At 35.6% G+C, this 24,788-nt stretch overlaps 1 protein-coding gene across 5 annotated transcripts in view; it reads left to right on the top strand.

The window, feature by feature from the left end:
- LOC111055423 (serine-enriched protein) overlaps nt 1-24,788 on the top strand; it is a 50,429-nt gene that overhangs the window by 20,162 nt on the left and 5,479 nt on the right. For 2 of the 5 annotated variants that reach the window (XM_039440430.1, XM_039440433.1), the window contains 5 exons: nt 5,829-5,946; nt 6,131-6,288; nt 7,215-7,346; nt 10,497-10,679; nt 19,627-20,010. In XM_039440430.1, the coding sequence (XP_039296364.1) occupies nt 5,829-5,946; nt 6,131-6,288; nt 7,215-7,346; nt 10,497-10,679; nt 19,627-19,824 (789 nt within the window). In that variant the 3' untranslated portion in view covers nt 19,825-20,010. Of the gene's footprint in view, nt 1-5,828; nt 5,947-6,130; nt 6,289-7,214; nt 7,347-10,496; nt 10,680-19,626; nt 20,011-24,788 lie in introns of those variants that run through there. The other 3 variants (XR_005572830.1, XM_039440431.1, XM_039440432.1) reach the window with 3 other exon arrangements.

A 24,788-nucleotide genomic window follows, 5' to 3' on the forward strand; every position in this document is an offset into this window, starting at 1 on the left:
TGAAGCCGATAGTCTAGTAGTTGTTTTTGGTGAAGCTATGTGACGCTGGTAGTCTCTCATACTGTGCCCTTCTTACACTCTTACACTCCCAACAACACACTAATAATAGACAGTGTATAGGGTGTCTATGTTGCAAATGTGAGTGTTAACTGAAGCGATAGTCCTAGTAGTTGTTTTTGGTGAAGCTATGTGACGCTGGTAGTCTCTCATACTGTGCCCTTCTTACACTCCCAACAACACACTATAATAGACAGTGTATAGGGTGTCTATGTTGCAAATGTGAGTGTTAACTGAAGCCGATAGTCCTAGTAGTTGTTTTTGGTGAAGCTATGTGACGCTGGTAGTCTCTCATACTGTGCCCTTCTTACACTCTTACACTCCCAACAACACACTAATAATAGACAGTGTATAGGGTGTCTATGTTGCAAATGTGAGTGTTAACTGAAGCCGATAGTCTAGTAGTTGTTTTTGGTGAAGCTATGTGACGCTGGTAGTCTCTCATACTGTGCCCTTCTTACACTCTTACACTCCCACAACACACTAATAATAGACAGTGTATAGGGTGTCTATGTTGCAATAATAATAGACAGTGTATAGGGTGTCTATGTTGCAAATGTGAGTGTTAACTGAAGCCGATAGTCCTAGTAGTTGTTTTTGGTGAAGCTATGTGACGCTGGTAGTCTCTCATACTGTACCCTTCTTACACTCTTACACTCCCACAACACACTAATAATAGACAGTGTATAGGGTGTCTATGTTGCAAATGTGAGTGTTAACTGAAGCCGATAGTCCTAGTAGTTGTTTTTGGTGAAGCTATGTGACGCTGGTAGTCTCTCATACTGTGCCCTTCTTACACTCTTACACTCCCAACAACACACTAATCATAGACAGTGTATAGGGTGTCTATGTTGCAAATGTGAGTGTTACTGAAGCCGATAGTCCTAGTAGTTGTTTTTGGTGAAGCTATGTGACGCTGGTAGTCTCTCATACTGTGCCCTTCTTACACTCTTACACTCCCAACAACACACTAATAATAGACAGTGTATAGGGTGTCTATGTTGCAAATGTGAGTGTTAACTGAAGCCGATAGTCCTAGTAGTTGTTTTTGGTGAAGCTATGTGACGCTGGTAGTCTCTCATACTGTGCCCTTCTTACACTCTTACACTCCAACAACACACTAATATAGACAGTGTATAGGGTGTCTATGTTGCAAATGTGAGTGTTAACTGAAGCCGATAGTCCTAGTAGTTGTTTTTGGTGAAGCTATGTGACGCTGGTAGTCTCTCATACTGTGCCCTTCTTACACTCTTACACTCCCAACAACACACTAATAATAGACAGTGTATAGGGTGTCTATGTTGCAAATGTGAGTGTTAACTGAAGCCGATAGTCCTAGTAGTGTTTTTGGTGAAGCTATGTGACGCTGGTAGTCTCTCATACTGTGCCCTTCTTACACTCTTACACTCCCAACAACACACTAATATTCTTACACTCTTACACTCCCAACAACACACTAATCATAGACAGTGTATAGGCACTAATAATAGACAGTGTATAGGGTGTCTATGTTGCAAATGTGAGTGTTAACTGAAGCCGATAGTCCTAGTAGTTGTTTTTGGTGAAGCTATGTGACGCTGGTAGTCTCTCATACTGTGCCCTTCTTACACTCTTACACTCCCAACAACACACTAATAATAGACAGTGTATAGGGTGTCTATGTTGCAATGTGAGTGTTAACTGAAGCCGATAGTCCTAGTAGTTGTTTTTGGTGAAGCTATGTGACGCTGGTAGTCTCTCATACTGTGCCCTTCTTACACTCTTACACTCCCACAACACACTAATATAGACAGTGTATAGGGTGTCTATGTTGCAAATGTGAGTGTTAACTGAAGCCGATAGTCCTAGTAGTTGTTTTTGGTGAGCTATGTGACGCTGGTAGTCTCTCATACTGTGCCCTTCTTACACTCTTACACTCCCAACAACACACTAATAATAGACAGTGTATAGGGTGTCTATGTTGCAAATGTGAGTGTTAACTGAAGCCGATAGTCCTAGTAGTTGTTTTTGGTGAAGCTATGTGACGCTGGTAGTCTCTCATACTGTGCCCTTCTTACACTCTTACACTCCCAACAACACACTATTAGTAGACAGTGTATAGGGTGTCTATGTTGCAAATGTGAGTGTTAACTGAAGCCGATAGTCCTAGTAGTTGTTTTTGGTGAAGCTATGTGACGCTGGTAGTCTCTCATACTGTGCCCTTCTACACTCTTACACTCCCAACAACACACTAATATAGACAGTGTATAGGGTGTCTATGTTGCAAATGTGAGTGTTAACTGAAGCCGATAGTCCTAGTAGTTGTTTTTGTGAAGCTATGTGACGCTGGTAGTCTCTCATACTGTGCCCTCTTACACTCTTACACTCCCAACAACACACTATTAGTAGACAGTGTATAGGGTGTCTATGTTGCAAATGTGAGTGTTAACTGAAGCCGATAGTCCTAGTAGTTGTTTTTGGTGAAGCTATGTGACGCTGGTAGTCTCTCATACTGTGCCCTTTTTACACTCTTACACTCCCAACAACACATTAATCATAGACAGTAATCGGCTTGAAATTTTGAACATAAACGCCCTATACTATGGAATATCTTTTCATGCTACCTTTTCTCTTTAGTTTGTATTCCACTCTGAAGGCAGCAGATTCTCACTTAACAGTATCAGAGTCGCAGTGAGAGAAAATATGATTCCTTTTATTTCTTATGGGGCTATTCACACTCAGCCCGACCGAGCGAGTATGAATAGTCCCATTAGAAATAACGGAAATTATAAAACTGAACACGTTCGCTGTGAAAATATGATTCCTATTATTTCTTATGGGACTATTCTCACTGAGCCCGACCGAGCGTATATGAATAGTCCCATTTCAACTCATTGGAATTATAAAACTGAACACGTTCGCTGTGAAAATATGATTCCTATTATTTCTTATGGGACTATTCTCACTGAGCCCGACCGAGCGTATATGAATAGTCCCATTACAACTCATTGGAATTATAAAACTGAACACGTTCAGTGATACTGCTATGTGAGAACCCGCCTTGAAGCTTCAACGAATCTTGTAGTTTTTATTCTATATGTGATGTGGTCGCTTTACTTTGTATGAATTTATTTAAACATTCAATGCCGGTTGCACAAAAGCCGGTTAAATTTTAATCGTGATTAATTCCATGAGAAAACCAATCTGAGAAGCGTTCTTATCAGAAAGGCCTTTTGTGATTGGCTCTCGTGAATTTATCACGGTTATAATTTAACCGGCTTTTGTGCAATCGGGCGAATATCTTTTTAAATTTTTGCACTATCCAATATTTGTTCATACTGAAAGTATGTTAGGATTGTTTTTTGTCTATCATACTTTACAAGATCAAAATCGTTCTTATTCTCAATTTTTTCAGTTTGTTCTTTCTTAATCAATGTTCTCGTAATATTCTCTATAACTTTTTAATGCATTTTTTGAAATAATCATTTCTAAATTAAGATTTTTCATATGAATATTACTTCAGTTAACGGTGAATAGTTTTGTTCCATTAATGAATATGTTAATTTATGATTAATGATTTTAATTGAACTTTTTTGACAAAAATCCATGAATATCATGAAAAATTCAAATCTCCCAGATTTGTTTGATATTGGGGCTATGGATAGAGGTTGACCTAACAAGTGTTGTGCTATAATATGCGACGTTTCGCTACAATACAGGCCGAGTTATTCACTCTTACACTCCCAACAACACACTATTAGTAGACAGTGTATAGGGTGTCTATGTTGCAAATGTGAGTGTTAACTGAAGCCGATAGTCCTAGTAGTTGTTTTTGGTGAAGCTATGTGACGCTGGTAGTCTCTCATACTGTGCCCTTTTTACACTCTTACACTCCCAACAACACATTAATCATAGACAGTAATCGGCTTGAAATTTTGAACATAAACGCCCTATACTATGGAATATCTTTTCATGCTACCTTTTCTCTTTAGTTTGTATTCCACTCTGAAGGCAGCAGATTCTCACTTAACAGTATCAGAGTCGCAGTGAGAGAAAATATGATTCCTTTTATTTCTTATGGGGCTATTCACACTCAGCCCGACCGAGCGAGTATGAATAGTCCCATTAGAATTAACGGAAATTATAAAACTGAAAACGTTCTCTGTGAAAATATGATTCCTTTTATTTCTTATGGGACTATTCTCACTGAGCCCGAACGAGCGTATATGAATAGTCCCATTTCAACTCATTGGAATTATAAAACTGAACACGTTCGCTGTGAAAATATGATTCCTATTATTTCTTATGGGACTATTCTCACTGAGCCCGACCGAGCGTATATGAATAGTCCCATTACAACTCATTGGAATTATAAAACTGAACACGTTCAGTGATAATGCTATGTGAGAACCCGCCTTGAAGCTTCAACGAATCTTGTAGTTTTTATTGTATATGTGATGTGGTCGCTTTACTTTGTATGAATTTATTTAAACATTCAATGACGGTTGCACAAAAGCCGGTTAAATTTTAATCGTGATTAATTCCATGAGAAAACCACTCTGAGAAGCGGTCTTATCAGAAAGGCCTTTTGTGATTGGCTCTCGTGAAATTTATCACGGTTATAATTTAACCGGCTTTTGTGCAATCGGGCGAATATCTTTTTAAATTTTTGCACTATCCAATATTTGTTCATACTGAAAGTATGTTAGGATTGTTTTTTATCTATCATACTTTACAAGATCAAAATCGTTTTTATTCTCTATTTTTTCAGTTTGTTCTTTCTTAATCGTTGTTCTCTATAACTTTTTAATGCATTTTTTGAAATAATTATTTCTAAATTAAGATTTTTCATATGAATATTACTTCAGTTAACGGTGAATAGTTTTGTTCCATTAATGAATATGTTAATTTATGATTAAATGATTTTAATTGAACTTTTTTGACAAAAATCCATGAATATCATGAAAAATTCAAATCTCCCAGATTTGTTTGATATTGGGGCTATGGATAGAGGTTGACCTAACAAGTGTTGTGCTATAATATGCGACGTTTCGCTACAATACAGGCCGAGTTATTCACTCAAACATAGAATCTCACCTCCACTCTCAGATCAGAGAAATCACTCATCTTCAAATGCTTATAACTCAAGAATAGGAGAGAATTTGGCCAATGTGATGACATATTATTGTTGCTCTCGTCAAGTACTATCATTCCTGACAGTTTGAGTGATTTCAACTATTCACCATTTTTGCAAAAATCCATGGATTTCATGAAAAATGCAAATCTTTCAGATTTTGTGAAGTTAACAACTACAAGACTTAACCTATTTCGGACTATGTGTAACCTTATCTAAATTTGGGAGAGGAATAGCACAAGGTTACCTCATTTTTTCTCTCTCTATCATTTTGACGATGTACTTATTGTATCAATCAATAAAAACATTTAATTTGAATTGGGAAATAGTGTTGTATTTACTGCATAATACAGTATAACTCTCCATGATTTAATAATGAATTTTCATAATAATTGAGATTAAATATTGGTATTTTTTAATTTTGGTAACAGTGCAAAGCTGGCAGGGATAGCGCTATCTGCTTTGTGGAATGATAGACAAGGATAGCAACACCAATGTTAATCAGGTGCTGCCATTATAACGTGGACCTCACTATAGCAATTGGTATACCGACAATATCCTATACTATTAAACGAGCAATTTCTGTTTATATGTTTGGAAACTAAACTAAATTAGGTGTGTTCCGAACTACTAGTGATTGTTGCTTGTAATGTTTCAGCCGAGCTCCAACCAGCATTTCACACTGATTGTGGAGGAGTTTGAGCCTGACGTGTTTCGCCAGCTGATTGAGTACATTCATACAGGGTGTGTCACGCTACAACCCAGGACTCTGTTAGGTGAGATATAGAATTTATAGAATATTTTCTTTATTCAACACAGCAAAACGAAACACTATGCATGTTGATGATGCATCATTCGTGGATTTCCTATCCCCTACGTGTAGAAGCCAGCTCCTTCCTTTATTATATTACAGATTATCTATGTTGGATAATTCAATGTAATGAATGTTTGTTTGTGCAGGTGTGATGAACGCAGCCGACTATTATGGGCTGGACGCACTGAGGCATGCGTGCGCCGGTTTCGTGCAGTGCTGCATCAATGTGGACACTGTGTGTGCCCTGCTTGCCTCGGCCGAACGCTACATACAGTACAAGTGTACTAAGTCCCTAGTGCAAAAGGTAACACATCGCTAAGTGTGTAACACATTGAAGCCTGGTTTTCACTTGTAGAGATAGGCTCAACTCTAACCTAACCTTACCTAACCTAACCTAACCTAACCTAACCTAACCTAACCTAACCTTAGGCGACTCAGGTGGAGAAGAGCCTGGACTCTAGTGGAGATCATGTGTTTTGAAATGGTGACGTCGCGGAGACTAGAATCGACTGGTCTGAGTGTCACCATTTGGAAACACATGCTCTCCACTAGAGTCCAGTCTCTTCTCTACCTGAGTCGCCTAAGTGTGAGTGCAGCCTACATCTTTCGAAGACCTATTTCAGCTTAGTGTAGCTAAGTGTGAAGAAGTGTGAACCACTTTAAAGAATTAGGCATACTAACCGTTCCCTCTATTTATATCTATGAGGTGATTATGCATGTTAGAAGACAGACAATGACTAGAAATGCTGATTCGCATGGATACAATACTAGAAATAGAGGAGACTTTGCTTCACTGTATCACAGAACAGCTCTTTTTGAGAAAAAACCTACATATATGGGCCTTAAATTTATTAGAAAGCTTCCTACTCACTTGAAAAATTGTGAAGATGTCGATGTTTTTGAGAAGGAATTAAAAAGTTTTTTGATGCTTGGAGTATTCTATACCACAGAAGAGTTTGTGTGTAGAGAGGGTTCCTTTGTGTGATTTTTTTTCTTCTTTTTTTGTAATACTGTATGTATTATAAATTTTTGACAATTCCTATACTCTGATTAGAGTCTCTGGGAAGCTTTAAAAACAAACAAACAAACAAGAGACCTTGAAGAAGACACTACTTGGGCCTGACAAGCGCTATCTGAAGGTCATTTTGTGAACTATGTACAAATATTTACCTGGTAAATTATTGAAATTTGATAATTAACTCTTTTGAAATTTGATAATTCGTTTTTCAGGTATTGGAATTCGTAGATGAGCATGGTAACGAGGTGCTGAACCTGGGATCGTTCACTCTGCTCCCTCAGCACGTGGTCAGGTTGATTTTGGCCCGGGAGGAGTTGAGAGCTGACGAATTCACCAAGTTCCAGGTAAGAATGCCACTTTCACCATGTGAATCGAACCATGAACCGATGTTTCATTACTTCACAAATAGTACTAAATATTCCAGCATCGGATGTATCCATAGCCACCTCTAATACTAGTAGTTCTGTGAACAGTAGACCTCGCGCTCAGTAAGTTACATTGACCTGTTGTTATGTTTTCTCAAAAATTAATAAATAATTTATCGATTTAAAATGTCTAGAAAAAATCCTAAATAAACATAGAGCTTTCTGTCCTATCGTACCGTGACGTGTCGTCCCGGAATGTGAGTGTGAGCGCTGTTATCAGGTCTGGCTGCAACTGTCTACAACGTTGATGGAAACCAAAGACCTTAAAGAGATATAGACCCACGATGCCTATGCCTTCCCAATGATAGCTCTTACTTGAAATTGAAGGTAAGATATGCGCAACATATGAACCATTCAAACATTTAAACATTAAGAGAAATGCCAAACCGTCAACTTGAATCTTAGACCTCGCTCGCTCGGTCAATTAGATTCTAGGCCTACACTGCGACGTTGCAATATCGTAGGCCGGGGCCTTGTATTAGAGGTGGTATCTCAATATTTACAGCTCCATTATTTCTGGAGATGTTTATAATAGGTTTTCTTCAAATTATCTTCCATCACACCTGCACAAACAAATCAAATCTATACTATAATAAAGGAAAGAACTGGCTTATACACGTAGGGGATAGGAGATTCACGAATGACGCATCATCACGTCTCAACTTCTCAACTGATTTACTTGACATTTCGCATTTAGATTCTTAACTCACCGAGGATGGTTATAGGACTATTTTAAACTCTTCAAGATTTCAGTTTGTCAAGTTTTTAATTAAACGCTTGCAGAGCATGGGTTTGAGTTTAATCTTGAAGAGTTTAAAATAGTCCTATTACCATCCTCGGTGAGTTAAGAATCTGAATGCAAAATGTCAAGTAAATCAGTTGAGTAGTTGAGACGTGTTGATGCGACATTCGTGAATCTCTGTAGGAAGTGAATAATGAGTGAGAATTAAATTTTTTTTGGACCTGCAAAATTATTTATTTCTCTAATTTATTTATTATCTATCTTATAATTAATTAATTTATTTATTTATCTAACTTATTTCTTATTTTAGTGTTAATAATGTGAAACATTTCTTCTATGTTTGATTTTGAAGCATCTAAATTTAAAAATCTACTTTGTGAAAATAATTAAGAACTGAAAACTTTGTGAAGTGAACAACTACAAGACTTGACCTATTTCGGACTATGTGTAACCTTATCTAAATTTGGGACAGGAATAGCAAGGTTACCTTATTTTTTCTCTCCCTATCATTTTTGATCATGTACTTGTTGTATCAATTAATAAAGAATCAATCATTTAAAGGAAGTAAGGTAAATTTAAAAATCTACGTTGTGAAAATAATTAAGAACTGAAAACTTTGTGAAGTGAACAACTACAAGTCTTAACCTATTTCGGACTATGTGTAACCTTATCCAAATTTGGGAGAGTAATGGCAAAAGGTTACCTTATTTTTTCTCTCCCTAACATTTTTGATGATGTACTTGTTGTATGAATCAATAAATAATAAAGTGTGAATGAGTATAAAATAACTGATTTCCCGTTTTATGAGTTATTAAAAACTTAACATAACGAAAATATTACTCTGTGTTATAAATTATTGAACAAAAATCAAATTATATTATGAATAGAAATATAAATAAAAATCTCAGTACCCTTTTTTTTAATTATTTTATCACAACATTCATCGATCACTTGAAAATGGCGTCAATGTTGATAAAATAATTCAAAAAATCTGGTGTGGTACACTCACACAACTTTCCTTGCTCATTGAACTGTAAGTCCCATTCTCAAACTAGAATAATTTAGGGGAATAACATAATTACGATTGGCGGCAACATATTTGAAACTACGATCAGACTTCTATATATATATGAGTATATATAATTGTTTTCAGAGTACTTTTTCCTTTGTGTAAATTATTGTGAAATTCGATGATTTTTTAAAAGTCGTCAAAACAGCTGTTCCACGGATGAAATATCTCGACTATGTGTTCTTTTTATGAACTGCTCTACCTACCTACCTCATGCACGAGAACGAGGTTACAAAGTCCATTTCTCAAAGATGGGGTGGACCCCCCATTAGTTTTCCAGGAAGGAGACTCATGCCAGTTGATAGAGCTGATAAATAACTATACAGGGTATGAATTTGAAAGAAATCGGTCAAGTCATTTTTGAGAAAATTGTGAAAAACATGGTTTTTTTGTAATTATCCGCCATTTTTCTCAAGAATATTACGGAGCTCCTGCAATTTTCCCAGAAATGAGACTCATGCCAGTTGATAGGGCTTATAAATAGCTATCCATGGTATAAATTTGAAGAAAATCGTTGGAGCCGTTTTCGAGAATACCGTGAATAACATGGTTTTTTAGTGATTATCCGCCATTTTTCTCAAGAATATTACGGAGCTCCTGCAATTTTCCCAGAAATGAGACTCATGCCAGTTGATAGGGCTTATAAATAACTATCCATGGTATAAATTTGAAGAGAATCGTTAGAGCCGTTTTCGATAAAACCGTGAAAAAAATGGTTTTTCAGTTATTATCCGCCATTTTTTCCGCCATTTTGATTTCAATTTTTTTGAATTTCTTATTGTCGGGTCCTCATGGACCTTGAGTTTAAAATTTCAAGTCAATCGGTTGATTAGGAATGGAGTTATCGTGTTCACACACACACACACACACCACACACACACACACACACACACACACAACACACACACACACACACCACACACACACACATACATACATACACACACACACACACAACACACACACACACACACACACACACACCACACACACACACACACACACACACACAACACACACACACACACACACACACACACACACACACAGACCAACACCCAAAAATCATGTTTTTGGACTCAGGGGACCTTGAAACGTATAGAAAACTTGAAATTGGGGTACCTTAATTTTTTTTGGAAAGCAATAATTTCCTTACCTATGGTAATAGGGCAAGGAAAGTAAAAAGGTACTGAGATTTTTATTTATATTTATATATTTTGTATATTTGAATAATTGTTGGACATGTTTTGTGTTTGAGGCGGCTCTAATGTGGAGCAAGAAGTACTGCGACAGCAATCAGAACACAGTCCTCAAAGACGTGATTGGCAACTTTTTGGAGTACATCCAGTTCCATAAGATACCTGCCAACGTGTTGATGAAAGAAGTGCATCCGCTCGGTCTGGTGCCCTACTCCATCATCATGAACGCTCTCGCCTATCAGGTCAAATTCATTCTATTCATTTATTCATTCTTTAAATTCATTTTTCCTACAGTTACGTTGAAAAGTGGCCATTGCTGCACTGATTACAGAACGCAAAGAATCACTTTTCGCTCTAGTGCGGGAAACATTTTTCTGCACTCCAGATTTGCAACATGGCAACGCAAAATACTTAGTAGGTTATATGGAGCAACAGTGCAGCAAAATCAAAATGAAGTTGGTAACAGTGACTGCTGTGGCTGCTATAGTGAGCAGAGGTGCAACCAAGCACAACGCGCTAATTATTATTCATTATATATTATAACCAACGACAACGAGGACTTTAGGATTTTAGGATTAAGGTTTTTATCAATAATAAAATTACACAGAAAAACATTTGATGCATTTCAGGCAATTTTATCCATAATTACCCACTTTTCATATTCGCCTACGGCTCGGGCGTAAACGTTTCTTTCGATGCAGCAAACTGTCACTTTGCGCACTAGTTGCACAAATAACTATATTCATTCAACAGTTTCACTAAATCCCTGCCAATGTGTTGATTAGAGAAGGCTATAGTCTACTAGCCCTATTCTATCATCAAGAACGACCTCGCCTATCAGGTTAAATTCATTCTATTCATTTATTCCTTCTAGAAATTCATTTATTCATTCAACAGTTCTACAAAATCCCTGCCAATGTGTTGATTAGAGAAGGCTATAGTCTACTAGCCCTATTCTATCATCAAGAACGACCTCGCCTATCAGGTCAAATTCATTCTATTCATTTATTCCTTCTATAAATTCATTTATTCATTCAACAGTTTTACAAAATCCCTGCCACTGTGTTGATTAGAGAAGGCTATAGTCTACTAGCCCTATTCTATCATCAAGAACGACCTCGCCTATCAGGTCAAATTCATTCTATTCATTTATTCCTTCTATAAATTCATTCAACAGTTTTACAAAATCCCTGCCAATGTGTTGATTAGAGAAGGCTATAGTCTACTAGCCCTATTCTATCATCAAGAACGACCTCGCCTATCAGGTCAAATTCATTCTATTCATTTATTCCTTCTATAAATTCATTCAACAGTTTCACAAAATCTCTGCCAATGTGTTGATTAGAGAAGCTATAGTCTACTAGCCCTATTCTATCATCAAGAACGACCTCGCCTATCAGGTCAAATTCATTCTATTCATTTATTCCTTCTATAAATTCATTCAACAGTTTTACAAAATCCCTGCCAATGTGTTGATTAGAGAAGGCTATAGTCTACTAGCCCTATTCTATCATCAAGAACGACCTCGCCTATCAGGTCAAATTCATTCTATTCATTTATTCCTTCTATAAATTCATTCAACAGTTTCACAAAATCTCTGCCAATGTGTTGATTAGAGAAGGCTATAGTCTACTAGCCCTATTCTATCATCAAGAACGACCTCGCCTATCAGGTCAATTCATTCTATTCATTTATTCCTTCTAGAAATTCATTTATTCATTCAACAGTTCTACAAAATCCCTGCCAATGTGTTGATTAGAGAAGGCTATAGTCTACTAGCCCTATTCTATCATCAAGAACGACCTCGCCTATCAGGTCAAATTCATTCTATTCATTTATTCCTTCTAGAAATTCATTTATTCATTCAACAGTTTCACAAAATCTCTGCCAATGTGTTGATTAGAGAAGGCTATAGTCTACTAGCCCTATTCTATCATCAAGACGACCTCGCCTATCAGGTCAAATTCATTCTATTCATTTACTCCTTCTAGAAATTCATTTATTCATTCAACAGTTCTACAAAATCCCTGCCAATGTGTTGATTAGAGAAGGCTATAGTCTACTAGCCCTATTCTATCATCAAGAACGACCTCGCCTATCAGGTCAAATTCATTCTATTCATTTATTCCTTCTAGAAATTCATTTATTCATTCAACAGTTCTACAAAATCCCTGCCAATGTGTTGATTAGAGAAGGCTATAGTCTACTAGCCCTATTCTATCATCAGAACGACCTCGCCTATCAGGTCAAATTCATTCTATTCATTTATTCCTTCTAGAAATTCATTATTCATTCAACAGTTCTACAAAATCCCTGCCAATGTGTGATTAGAGAAGGCTATAGTCTACTAGCCCTATTCTATCATCAAGAACGACCTCGCCTATCAGGTCAAATCATTCTATTCATTATTCCTTCTAGAATTCATTTATTCATTCAACAGTTTTACAAAATCCCTGCCACTGTGTTGATTAGAGAAGGCTATAGTCTACTAGCCCTATTCTATCATCAAGACGACCTCGCCTATCAGGTCAAATTCATTCTATTCATTATTCCTTCTATAAATTCATTCAACAGTTTTACAAAATCCCTGCCAATGTGTTGATTAGAGAAGGCTATAGTCTACTAGCCCTATTCTATCATCAAGAACGACCTCGCCTATCAGGTCAAATTCATTCTATTCATTTATTCCTTCTATAAATTCATTCAACAGTTTCACAAAATCTCTGCCAATGTGTTGATTAGAGAAGGCTATAGTCTACTAGCCCTATTCTATCATCAAGAACGACCTCGCCTATCAGGTCAAATTCATTCTATTCATTTATTCCTTCTATAAATTCATTCAACAGTTTTACAAAATCCCTGCCAATGTGTTGATTAGAGAAGGCTATAGTCTACTAGCCCTATTCTATCATCAAGAACGACCTCGCCTATCAGGTCAAATTCATTCTATTCATTTATTCCTTCTATAAATTCATTCAACAGTTTCACAAAATCTCTGCCAATGTGTTGATTAGAGAAGGCTATAGTCTACTAGCCCTATTCTATCATCAAGAACGACCTCGCCTATCAGGTCAAATTCATTCTATTCATTTATTCCTTCTAGAAATTCATTTATTCATTCAACAGTTCTACAAAATCCCTGCCAATGTGTTGATTAGAGAAGGCTATAGTCTACTAGCCCTATTCTATCATCAAGAACGACCTCGCCTATCAGGTCAAATTCATTCTATTCATTTATTCATTCAACAGTTGATGTGCGACAGCTATACATAAAATCACTTTTAATTTTCATCCGAAGTAATAAAAATGCAATATTTAATCCTCTTATCCATCCCTATCAAACACGAAATATGAATATATTTGGAATTCTACAACCCAGATTAGTTAGCAATTGCCAAAGTTAGTAGACAGAAGGTTGGTCACTCATCTATAGTATTTTAGTTGAAATGCAATTGGAGTGGGGGAACTGCAGTCGTGACGTAGGCTGTAGTACAGAGTAGGCAGAATATCGCATTCTTGAATATCATACGGTGACGTATAGTCAAATTATATAACACAAACATTTTCTGACATGCAAGATTTCTGTTTCTGCTTTACAATAATTATCAAAACATTTGAATAATACAAGTATTTTGCCATATAAAAGCAAAAACCCCACCTCCTAACCTTCCCTTTCAAACCATAAAGGTTTCTTCATCTTCTAGGTCGTGTTTATATTTTGTAGTTTGGCTATACATCAGCTTGTGAATTTCGGGGATGAGATATTTTGATTCTCGTAGAACATGTGCTCGATACCAGCATATGTTCAGTGCATTTATATGAATGAAATTCTTCGGATTTATTGGGATCGGTTTATGGGATTATTGCAATGCATTGGTTTATCAAGATTCTTTATGGGTTTATCTGAAATTATAATAGTATAACGTTGTCTACTAACGCTTTTCCAGCTTATTAACTTTTTCGTGTCACGTTTTTAGATTCTTGAAAAACTTTCAACTTAACTTTATTCATACAAGTTGAATGAACTTGAAATATTTAACAACATCATTAGAATCGGTGATTCAATCGCTATAAGTATGGAGAATTTTTAAGTTCTAGGTCAATCTTGAGGGGATCAAACGACGATGTATTTGAAGATACAGTGGATAAACTGTATGCTCAGTGTGGTTACTCTATCACTTTTTTACTACACGTGACGTCACGCTGGCGTTCCCCCACCACTTCGAATCTTTCACCTGTGAGTGATCAACCTTCTGTCTACTAACGTTGAGCAATTGCAATAGATTTAATAGTCATTACATATGCCACATTCTTTATACAAATATATCCGCCTACATAAAGCAAATGGAACCCCTTAGCCTTAACATATACAAACGATTTTAAATATGTGGTTATTTGAAACCGGCAGGGATGTCGCTGATCAACTCATCTACTCCTCTTACGGATTTTGATACTATGTATATATTTTTCTTGTATTCATCATCATATATATGAATTAGATAAAAATCTTATCTATCATCATCATATGTATGAAAGTATATATATCATCAATATATTGCTCATAATTTATCATTGTTCAAGTTCTAAATTTTATTTTGTGTGCCATGTTAAAGCTATAGACCATAATAGTTATATTGTACTACTTCAATTCAAAACATATACTTTCTCCACTACATTTAACCAACTTTTATTTTTCAAATTGTACTGTATTGTAAATATCATAATTTTCTTTTTAGTATCAATTTTTTTTTCATTAGAACTCTTTCCCCACACACAGGCTTGTCTATGTGGGGAAAATTCACAAGTATTTATATTATTTATACATGTGTACTGTATTTGTAATGATTTCTGTGAATAAACTCAATTTTTTTTTTTAAGTTTTACAAAATCCCTGCCAATGTGTTGATTAGAGAAGGCTATAGTCTACTAGCCCTATTCTATCATCAAGAACGACCTCGCCTATCAGGTCAATTCATTCTATTCATTTATTCCTTCTATAAATTCATTCAACAGTTTCACAAAATCTCTGCCAATGTGTTGATTAGAGAAGGCTATAGTCTACTAGCCCTATTCTATCATCAAGAACGACCTCGCCTATCAGGTCAAATTCATTCTATTCATTTATTCCTTCTAGAAATTCATTATTCATTCAACAGTTCTACAAAATCCCTGCCAATGTGTTGATTAGAGAAGCTATAGTCTACTAGCCCTATTCTATCATCAAGAACGACCTCGCCTATCAGGTCAAATTCATTCTATTCATTTATTCCTTCTAGAAATTCATTTATTCATTCAACAGTTCTACAAAATCCCTGCCATGTGTTGATTAGAGAAGGCTATAGTCTACTAGCCCTATTCTATCATCAAGAACGACCTCGCCTATCAGGTCAAATTCATTCTATTCATTTATTCATTCAACAGTTGATGTGCGACAGCTATACATAAAATCACTTTTAATTTTCATCCGAAGTAATAAAAATGCAATATTTAATCCTCTTATCCATCCCTATCAAACACGAAATATGAATATATTTGGAATTCTACAACCCAGATTAGTTAGCAATTGCCAAAGTTAGTAGACAGAAGGTTGGTCACTCATCTATAGTATTTTAGTTGAAATGCAATTGGAGTGGGGGAACTGCAGTCGTGACGTAGGCTGTAGTACAGAGTAGGCAGAATATCGCATTCTTGAATATCATACGGTGACGTATAGTCAAATTATATAACACAAACATTTTCTGACATGCAAGATTTCTGTTTCTGCTTTACAATAATTATCAAAACATTTGAATAATACAAGTATTTTGCCATATAAAAGCAAAAACCCCACCTCCTAACCTTCCCTTTCAAACCCTAAAGGTTTCTTCATCTTCTAGGTCGTGTTTATATTTTGTAGTTTGGCTATACATCAGCTTGTGAATTTCGGGGATGAGATATTTTGATTCTCGTAGAACATGTGCTCGATACCAGCATATGTTCAGTGCATTTATATGAATGAAATTCTTCGGATTTATTGGGATCGGTTTATGGGATTATTGCAATGCATTGGTTTATCAAGATTCTTTATGGGTTTATCTGAAATTATAATAGTATAACGTTGTCTACTAACGCTTTTCCAGCTTATTAACTTTTTCGTGTCACGTTTTTAGATTCTTGAAAAACTTTCAACTTAACTTTATTCATACAAGTTGAATGAACTTGAAATATTTAACAACATCATTAGAATCGGTGATTCAATCGCTATAAGTATGGAGAATTTTTAAGTTCTAGGTCAATCTTGAGGGGATCAAACGACGATGTATTTGAAGATACAGTGGATAAACTGTATGCTCAGTGTGGTTACTCTATCACTTTTTTACTACACGTGACGTCACGCTGGCGTTCCCCCCACCACTTCGAATCTTTCACCTGTGAGTGATCAACCTTCTGTCTACTAACGTTGAGCAATTGCAATAGATTTAATAGTCATTACATATGCCACAATCTTTATAGAAATATATCCGCCTACATAAAGCAAATGGAACCCCTTAGCCTTAACATATACAAACGATTTTTAAATATATGGTTATTTGAAACCGGCAGGGATGTCGCTGATCAGCTTATCTACTCCTCTTACCGATTTTAATACTATGTATATATTTTTCTTGTATTCATCATCATATATATGAATTAGATAAAAATCTTATCTATCATCATCATATGTATGAAAGTATATATATCATCAATATATTGCTCATAATTTATCATTGTTCAAGTTCTAAATTTTATTTTGTGTGCCATGTTAAAGCTATATACCATAATAGTTATATTTTACTACTTCAATTCAAAACATATACTTTCTCCACTACATTTAACCAACTTTTATTTTTCAAATTGTACTGTATTGTAAATATTCATAATTTTCTTTTTAGTATCAATTTTTTTTTTCATTAGAACTCTTTCCCCACACACAGGCTTGTCTATGTGGGGAAAATTCACAAGTATTTATATTATTTATACATGTGTACTGTATTTGTAATGATTTCTGTGAATAAACTCAATTTTTTTTTTTAAGTTTTACAAAATCCCTGCCAATGTGTTGATTAGAGGAGGCTATAGTCTACTAGCCCTATTCTATCATCAAGAACGACCTCGCCTATCAGGTCAAATTCATTCTATTCATTTATTCATTCAACAGTTTCACAAAATCCCTGCCAATTAGGAAGTCCATAGTTCACTAGGCCTACTCTGTCATCAAGAACGCCCTCGCCTGTTTAAGGCTGTGCAAAGGCTAAAAATAAACTTAAAAAAATAATCAAAGTTTTTCGATTTGTATATCATCAAGCTATCAAAATGAAAAAGTTTTCTCAGTTAAACATTTTCTTTCTGATCATTACTTTTTGAGATATGAGCGCCTGAAGTTTGAATCTTTGGGACAGAACATCTCAAATTCGGTAAAATATAAATCCATGAGATTTAGAGGATAAATTCTTCATGGTATTGTTGATCTAAAAAAATCAGCTGATAGTTGCAGTGATAGTAAATTTTTCTGCTCAAAATTTTCAAGTTTATTTCAATATTATTGAAACTTTTGGATTGTTTAGTGTTATTTCCGGCTCTTATAAACCCTTCGAAATTCAAAATTCATCAGTCATATCTTGAATACGTATTCTCTGAGTGTTAATCTTTGGTGAAAACAGAAATTTTAAACTTAACCTCACTTTGGACTATTTATGTGCCAAAATCAAGGAATTGAAGAAGTTTTGGGCAATTGCCTGTTTCTCTTTCCAAATATCGTGTTTGTGACTGTTCTAATAAATAATTAAACAAAAAATTTCTGAAAATATCAATTTTTGAAAAAGTTATTCAATTTACCAAAAATAACTCAACTAAAAGTTATTTTTGGTTATTTTAGTAAATTAAATAACTATCTTAAAAATTGATATTTTTAGAAAGTTTTTGTTTTACTAGATCAACAATACCATGAAGAATCTATCCTCCAAATCTCATGGATTTATCTTTTACCGAATTTGAAATGTTCTGTCCCAAAGATTCAAACTTCAGGCCTACAATATCTCAAAAAGTAATGATCAGAAAGAAAATGTTTCCCTAAGAAAACTTTTTCATTTTGATAGCTTGATTATATACAAATCGAAAAACTTTGAAAAATATCACGAGTAGAAAGTTTATTTTTAGCCTTTGCACAGCCTTGAAGTCTAGAACTTAGCCAAATCCCGAGCTCGTTAACCGGCCCTAAAAGCACAGCTGTACGTCCTTTAATTAAAACTGAATAATATGATTTTGATGGTGGACTTGTTGTAAGAAATTAAGAATAACTTATTATTTTGATAATTATTATTAAACGAAAATCCCAATTAAATGCTGTAAATCACCCCGAAGACTTCTGCTCCTGCAAATATTGACAACAGGGTTAACAGCTATATGGAAATTGGATGAGCGCTACTATACAAAAATTATTTGTCAGCCCGGGAATCGAACCCGGTATCTCTCCTAATTGCCGGTCAGGAATGCTTACCCTTACACCAAACTGACAATCTCTGGATAGCAGCGCTCATTTTATACGAAGCCATAGCGGCCAGCCAGTCTACAGATGGAAATAAATTGGTTGTTGCATTTGTTCAAATGCTAATTAATGAATAATTATTATTAAACGAAATCCCAATTAAATGCTGTAAATCACCCGGAAGACTTGTGCTACTGCAAATATTGACAACATAGTAAATAGCTAGATGGAAATTGTATGAGCGCTACTATACCGCTTTGTCAGCCCGGGAATGACAAATAATTTTTGTATAGTAGCGCTCATCGAATTTCCATCTAGCTGTTTACCCTGTTGTCAATATTTGCAGTAGCAGAAGTCTTCGGGGTGATTTACAGCATTTAATTGGGATTTCGTTTAATAATAATTATTCATTAATTAGCATTTGAACAAATGCAACAACCAATTTATTTCCATCTGATAATTTTGCTGGTGCTGTTGTTTGTTAGTGTTGAATAAATGCTAATTTTGCTGGTGTTGTTGTTTGTTAGTGTTGAATAAATGCTAATTTTGCTGGTGTTGTTGTTTGTTAGTGTTGAATAAATGCTAATTTTGCTGGTGTTGTTGTTTGTTAGTGTTGAATAAATGCTAATTTGGATGGTGTTGTTGTTGGTTAGTGTTGTTAACAGTGTGCTCTGTTGCTTTGTTAGGCAGACCCAACAAGTGTCGAGCCCAGCAAGCTCTCCCCAAACAGAGTGAGACGCTCGGCGCAGGGTCGCAGCATGTCGGTGCAGTCCTCGCTTGACCCATACGGCAGCAACACCACTCTGTCATCGTCCGGCTCCAATCAGAGCTCCGAAATGGTCAGTTCCGACACCACCCCTCACAAGACCAGCACTAGCAACTAGTCGTCTACCATCGCTAGATTAGACAGAGTGCTCTGTCACCTACAAAGGCCTACTAGATACTAGAGTGGTCGTCTGTCATTGATTGGTAGATTATAGAGTGCTCTGTGACGTACAAAGGCCTATCAGCAACTAGATGCCTCCTACGATCGCTAGATTATAGAGTGCTCTGTCACCTACAAAGGCCTACTAGATACTAGAGTGGTCGTCTGTCATTGATTGGTAGATTATAGAGTGCTCTGTAACCTACAAAGGTCTACCAGCAACTAGATGCCTCCTACGATCGCTAGATTATAGAGTGCTCTGTCACCTACAAAGGCCTACTAGAGTGGTCGTCTGTCATTGATTGGTAGATTATAGAGTGCTCTGTAACCTACAAAGGTCTACCAGCAACTAGATGCCTCCTACGATCGCTAGATTATAGAGTGCTCTGTGACGTACAAAGGCCTACAAAATACTAGAGTGGTCTTCTGTCATTGATTAGTAGATTATAGAGTGCTCTGTGACGTACAAAGGCCTACCAGCAACTAGATGCCTCCTACGATCGCTAGATTATAGAGTGCTCTGTGACGTACAAAGGCCTACAAAATACTAGACTGGTCGTTTGTCATTGATTGGTAGATTAAAGCTGAGTTTTCGTTTGTGCGTAAATGCCTTCATCGACCACGACAGGATGAAAATCTCAGATTGGTTGGATTTCAATTTGTCCAAGGTGGGCCGTCCACTAGAACCGATTTCGTACGAACTAGCATCGGCCGAAAACTACCGAACGCGACCGAACGATCCCCCAACAAAGAAAAGAATAGATGCTCGTCCATTGCAACAGGTTTATACGGCCGATCAATTTTTCGATCCGAATTGAATGGGATTTTCCGGCCGAACTAACTAGTCGAGCTGAGACAACAAAGTGTTCTCAACCTAAAATTGTTTCACAGTCTTGTTTGTTTTTGAAGTTGTTCTGTTTTATAAAGTTGTAACTATGGACAATGAAAAGTTAATAAGTTTGGTTCAAGAGCATGTTCCATCGTGGGATATGCGAGACAATAGATATCATCGTCGTGATGTTCACAGGAATCTGTGGACAAAGATTGCTAAACAAATAGGAACTGAAGATAATAATAATTTTTTTATAATAATAATAATAATAATAATAATAATTTTTATTTGTTCAATACAGTACAGTCATTATGAATCACAACTATACAATTGAACATTGTCATGTACAAAAATAATCTCTTCAATATTTAACAAAATAAAATATTTAACATAATAAAAATATAGATATAGCCTATCTGATATTATACATAATTGTCACATAAAAATTCATTTACATTATAAAAACTTTTTTCAACAAGGAACTTATGAAGATCTTTTTTGAAAGTCATGCTCTTAAAATCTATATTACCAGGCAACTTTTTTAGAAATTTTGTCCCTATGTAGCTAGTTTTTTTCTCAAAAAGAGTTAGCCTGTGAGGCTGAACGATAAAGTTGTTCCTGTTTCTTGTGAAGTGTGAATGTACCTGTGCATTGGTCGTTAAACTGCCCATATTCTTAATCACATATAATAAAGTTTTAAAAATGAAAATACAAGGTACAGTGAGTATGCACAGCCTTTTAAAATAATCTCGACAAGGATGATTGAACCCCAATCCCACTAAACACCTAATAGCCCGCTTTTGCTGAATGAATATCTTAATTATGTTCTACAGAGACGTGTTACCCCAGAGCTCAATTCCATATGCAATATTTGCATGAATGAGTGCGAAATATAACGTTTTTCCTGTCTCAGGGGGCACACACTTGACTATGTTTCGCAGAACAAATTAACTGCTACTGATTCTGTTCGCCAGTCTGTCAGTATGGGCATTCCATGAGAGATCCTTATCCACAATCAGTCCCAACAGACTCGCCTCTGTCACATTCTCCACATTATAGATTATTATAATGAATAATGAATTTAGTGGATATTTGTTTATTACATTTTCAAAATCTCAATATAATGATTGTTTCTGAAAAATTTTTGTGGCTATGATAGTACTTAATTCAATAATTGGCAACCAGCCAACTACTGAACTAGACTGACGTAAACGGTTCCAATGGACGACCGTGTTCGGCCGAATTAACGGCCGAACGGATCGGTTGAATACGGATCCAGTGGACGGTTACCCTAAATGTCGTCGTCGACCACGACAGGGAGAGAGTCTCAGATTGGGTAGATTTCAATTTGTCTAGACATAACCTAAAATATTATGTTCAATTATGTTTTAATGGAGGAGGTTGAGTTTATACGTTTTTATACTTTCAAACGGCAGTATTTTAAGCTATTATTAGACATTTTTTGGTTCTTGAATAATAAACACAAATAATGAAAAGTTATTTGATCAGCTGTTTTAGCACACTTGAAATTCGGACAATATGAATGTCAACAATGCTTGTCGTCATCGACTGCGGAAATTCATGCACAAACGAAAATGCACCTTATAGAGTGCTCTCTGATGTACAAGGGCCTACTAGCAACTAGGTGTATACGATCGGTAGATTATAGAGTACTCTGTTAAGTAGAAAGACCTACTAGCTACTATAGTCTGAGAGATATTACTTTCGACATGTAGTAATGAGAAAAGAAATAAATACCTTTGGAACGTGGCTTTTTACTTTCCTTGCCCTATTACCATAGGTAAGGAAAGTATAGCAAGTACCCCAATTTCTAAATTTCTATACGTTTCAAGGTCCCCTGAGTCTGAAAAAGTGGTTTTTGGGTATTGGTCTGTGTGTGTGTGTGTGTGGTGTGTGTGTGTGTGTGTGTATGAGTGTATGTGCGTCTCTGTGTACACGATATCTCATCTCCCAGTTAACGGAATGACTTGAAAATTGGAACGTAAGGTTCTATTACACTATACGGAGGTTTATAGTCTAGGGTTTACACTATAAGGATCCGACACGAACAATTTCGATCAAATGCAATCCAAGATGGCAGATAAAATGGCAAAAATGTTGTCAAAAACAGGATTTTTCGCGATTTTCTCGAAAACGGCTCCAACGATTTTGATCAAATTTATACCTGGAATAGTCATTAATAAGCTCTATCAACTGCAACAAGTCCTATATCTGTAAAAATTTCAGGAGCTTTGCCCCATCTAAGCAAAGTTTTATTTTAGATTCTCAATTATCAGTCTTCATATACATTTAAAACAAAAAATTCAAGTGGAAAAGATTGAGCATGGAAATCTTTGCAATTAATGTTTAGTAACATTTCCATCTAGAATTGTAAATAAGCTTGAAATCCGAGAAAATGTGATTATTAAATTGTAAACTGTTGGCAACTGTTGGTTCTATTAAATCATTCACTACGAAGAGATAGCAGACCTCGTGTGTTTCCAGCGTTATTGACCTATCACCAGCTGTCTCATATCTTTGAATAGTAGACTTGAGATGCGCGAGAACACTAGCGTCAGGTGATCAATTTTCATAACGGCAAGGGAAGTTGTGTGAGTGCGCCACACCAGATTTTATTGACTTAAGAACAGAACAGTATGAAATGAGAATAAGGTATCAAATTAAATTGTTTGCTATTTAATCCTAGCGAGATTCCCTCTCTCACTTTGAGTGAGATCCGTGATAAAAATAATATCTCTCGGACCTATAGAGTGCTCATCAACTACTGTTGAAATGGGTAAATTGTCCAGTGCTTGAGTGTCATTGATTAGTAGATTATAGAGTGCTCTGTCACGTACAAAGGCCTACTAGATACTATATTGAGGTCCACATTATAATGGCAGTGAAGAAAGATAGGAGAAAAACGTTGCCAAGTCTCTCCATTTTGCCACTGAGTGCACACAGCTGCTACTCAATTCATCCCATTAAATTTGATCTAATAATAATTATCATTTCCTTGATAAAATAATCAAATTAATCAAAATAATCAAAATAATATATTTTTTCATAATTTGATTCGAAAATTTGCTTTCATAACTGAGATCAAATTTTTATTTTTATACAAACCTGAAATGGCGGCTAATTTAAGAAGCTGTGATACAACAATCTGAATTTCAAAACAACAGAAATCAAGTTATTTGGTAGATATTCTATTCCAATTTCTTTTAAAAATAATAGAAAAATAGAAATCCTATTTAAAAAAAGTAATTTCAATGGAAATAATTCTGAAATAACCTTTCAATTTTATTTATACCGGTACGAGTAGGTCTAACCTATACGTGTAGGCTAACTGAAGCATGGATGAAGTCTAGGTTGGTTAGTTATCAACTTTTAAAATGTCATTGCAGATATTTTCATTTGTGTTTCTCATACGGTAATGTCTAAAAATTATCTCATTGTTTCAAAAATACATTTTAAATCAATTATACGACTTGTGTACTCAAATATTTTGATAGAATGAAGAAAAAATGGCGGCTGAGAATTGTCTGTTTACTTTTGTACAGTCACTGTCAAAAGTAAAAATAAAATATTCTGGCAAACGGGCAACATTGCAAAGCGATTGATTGATTGAGTTCTTTATTTATGTAGATTACAATATACTGGCTTATACACTTATATACAATAGCTTACACTACAGCAAAATTATAGATGAATTTACATACCGTAATATAGACTAAGAAAATAATTATCGAACTGTATATGATATGAAAAAGTAATTTGTAATATAATAACTATAGATATTATATTGTTATGCATGTACATAAATTGGCGGAGCTTTGGACATATCAATGTCCATTCTTCGGAAAGAATTTTAAAAATATCCTCCCCACTAACTCTCTACCAAAAAGCGATTGATTGATTGAGTACTTTATTCGAGAGAGAGATAGCGCTATCTGTTTTGTTGTATGATAGAAAAGGACAGCAACAGTATTTTCAATCGTACACTGCCATTATAACGTGGACCTCACTGTAGCTACTAAAGTGCTCATCATCAGTAGATTATAGAGTGCTCTCTGACTTACAAACACCTA

The sequence above is a fragment of the Nilaparvata lugens genome, chromosome 14 (genome assembly GCF_014356525.2).
Source record: "Nilaparvata lugens isolate BPH chromosome 14, ASM1435652v1, whole genome shotgun sequence".
Classification (NCBI taxonomy): Eukaryota; Metazoa; Arthropoda; class Insecta; order Hemiptera; family Delphacidae; genus Nilaparvata; species Nilaparvata lugens.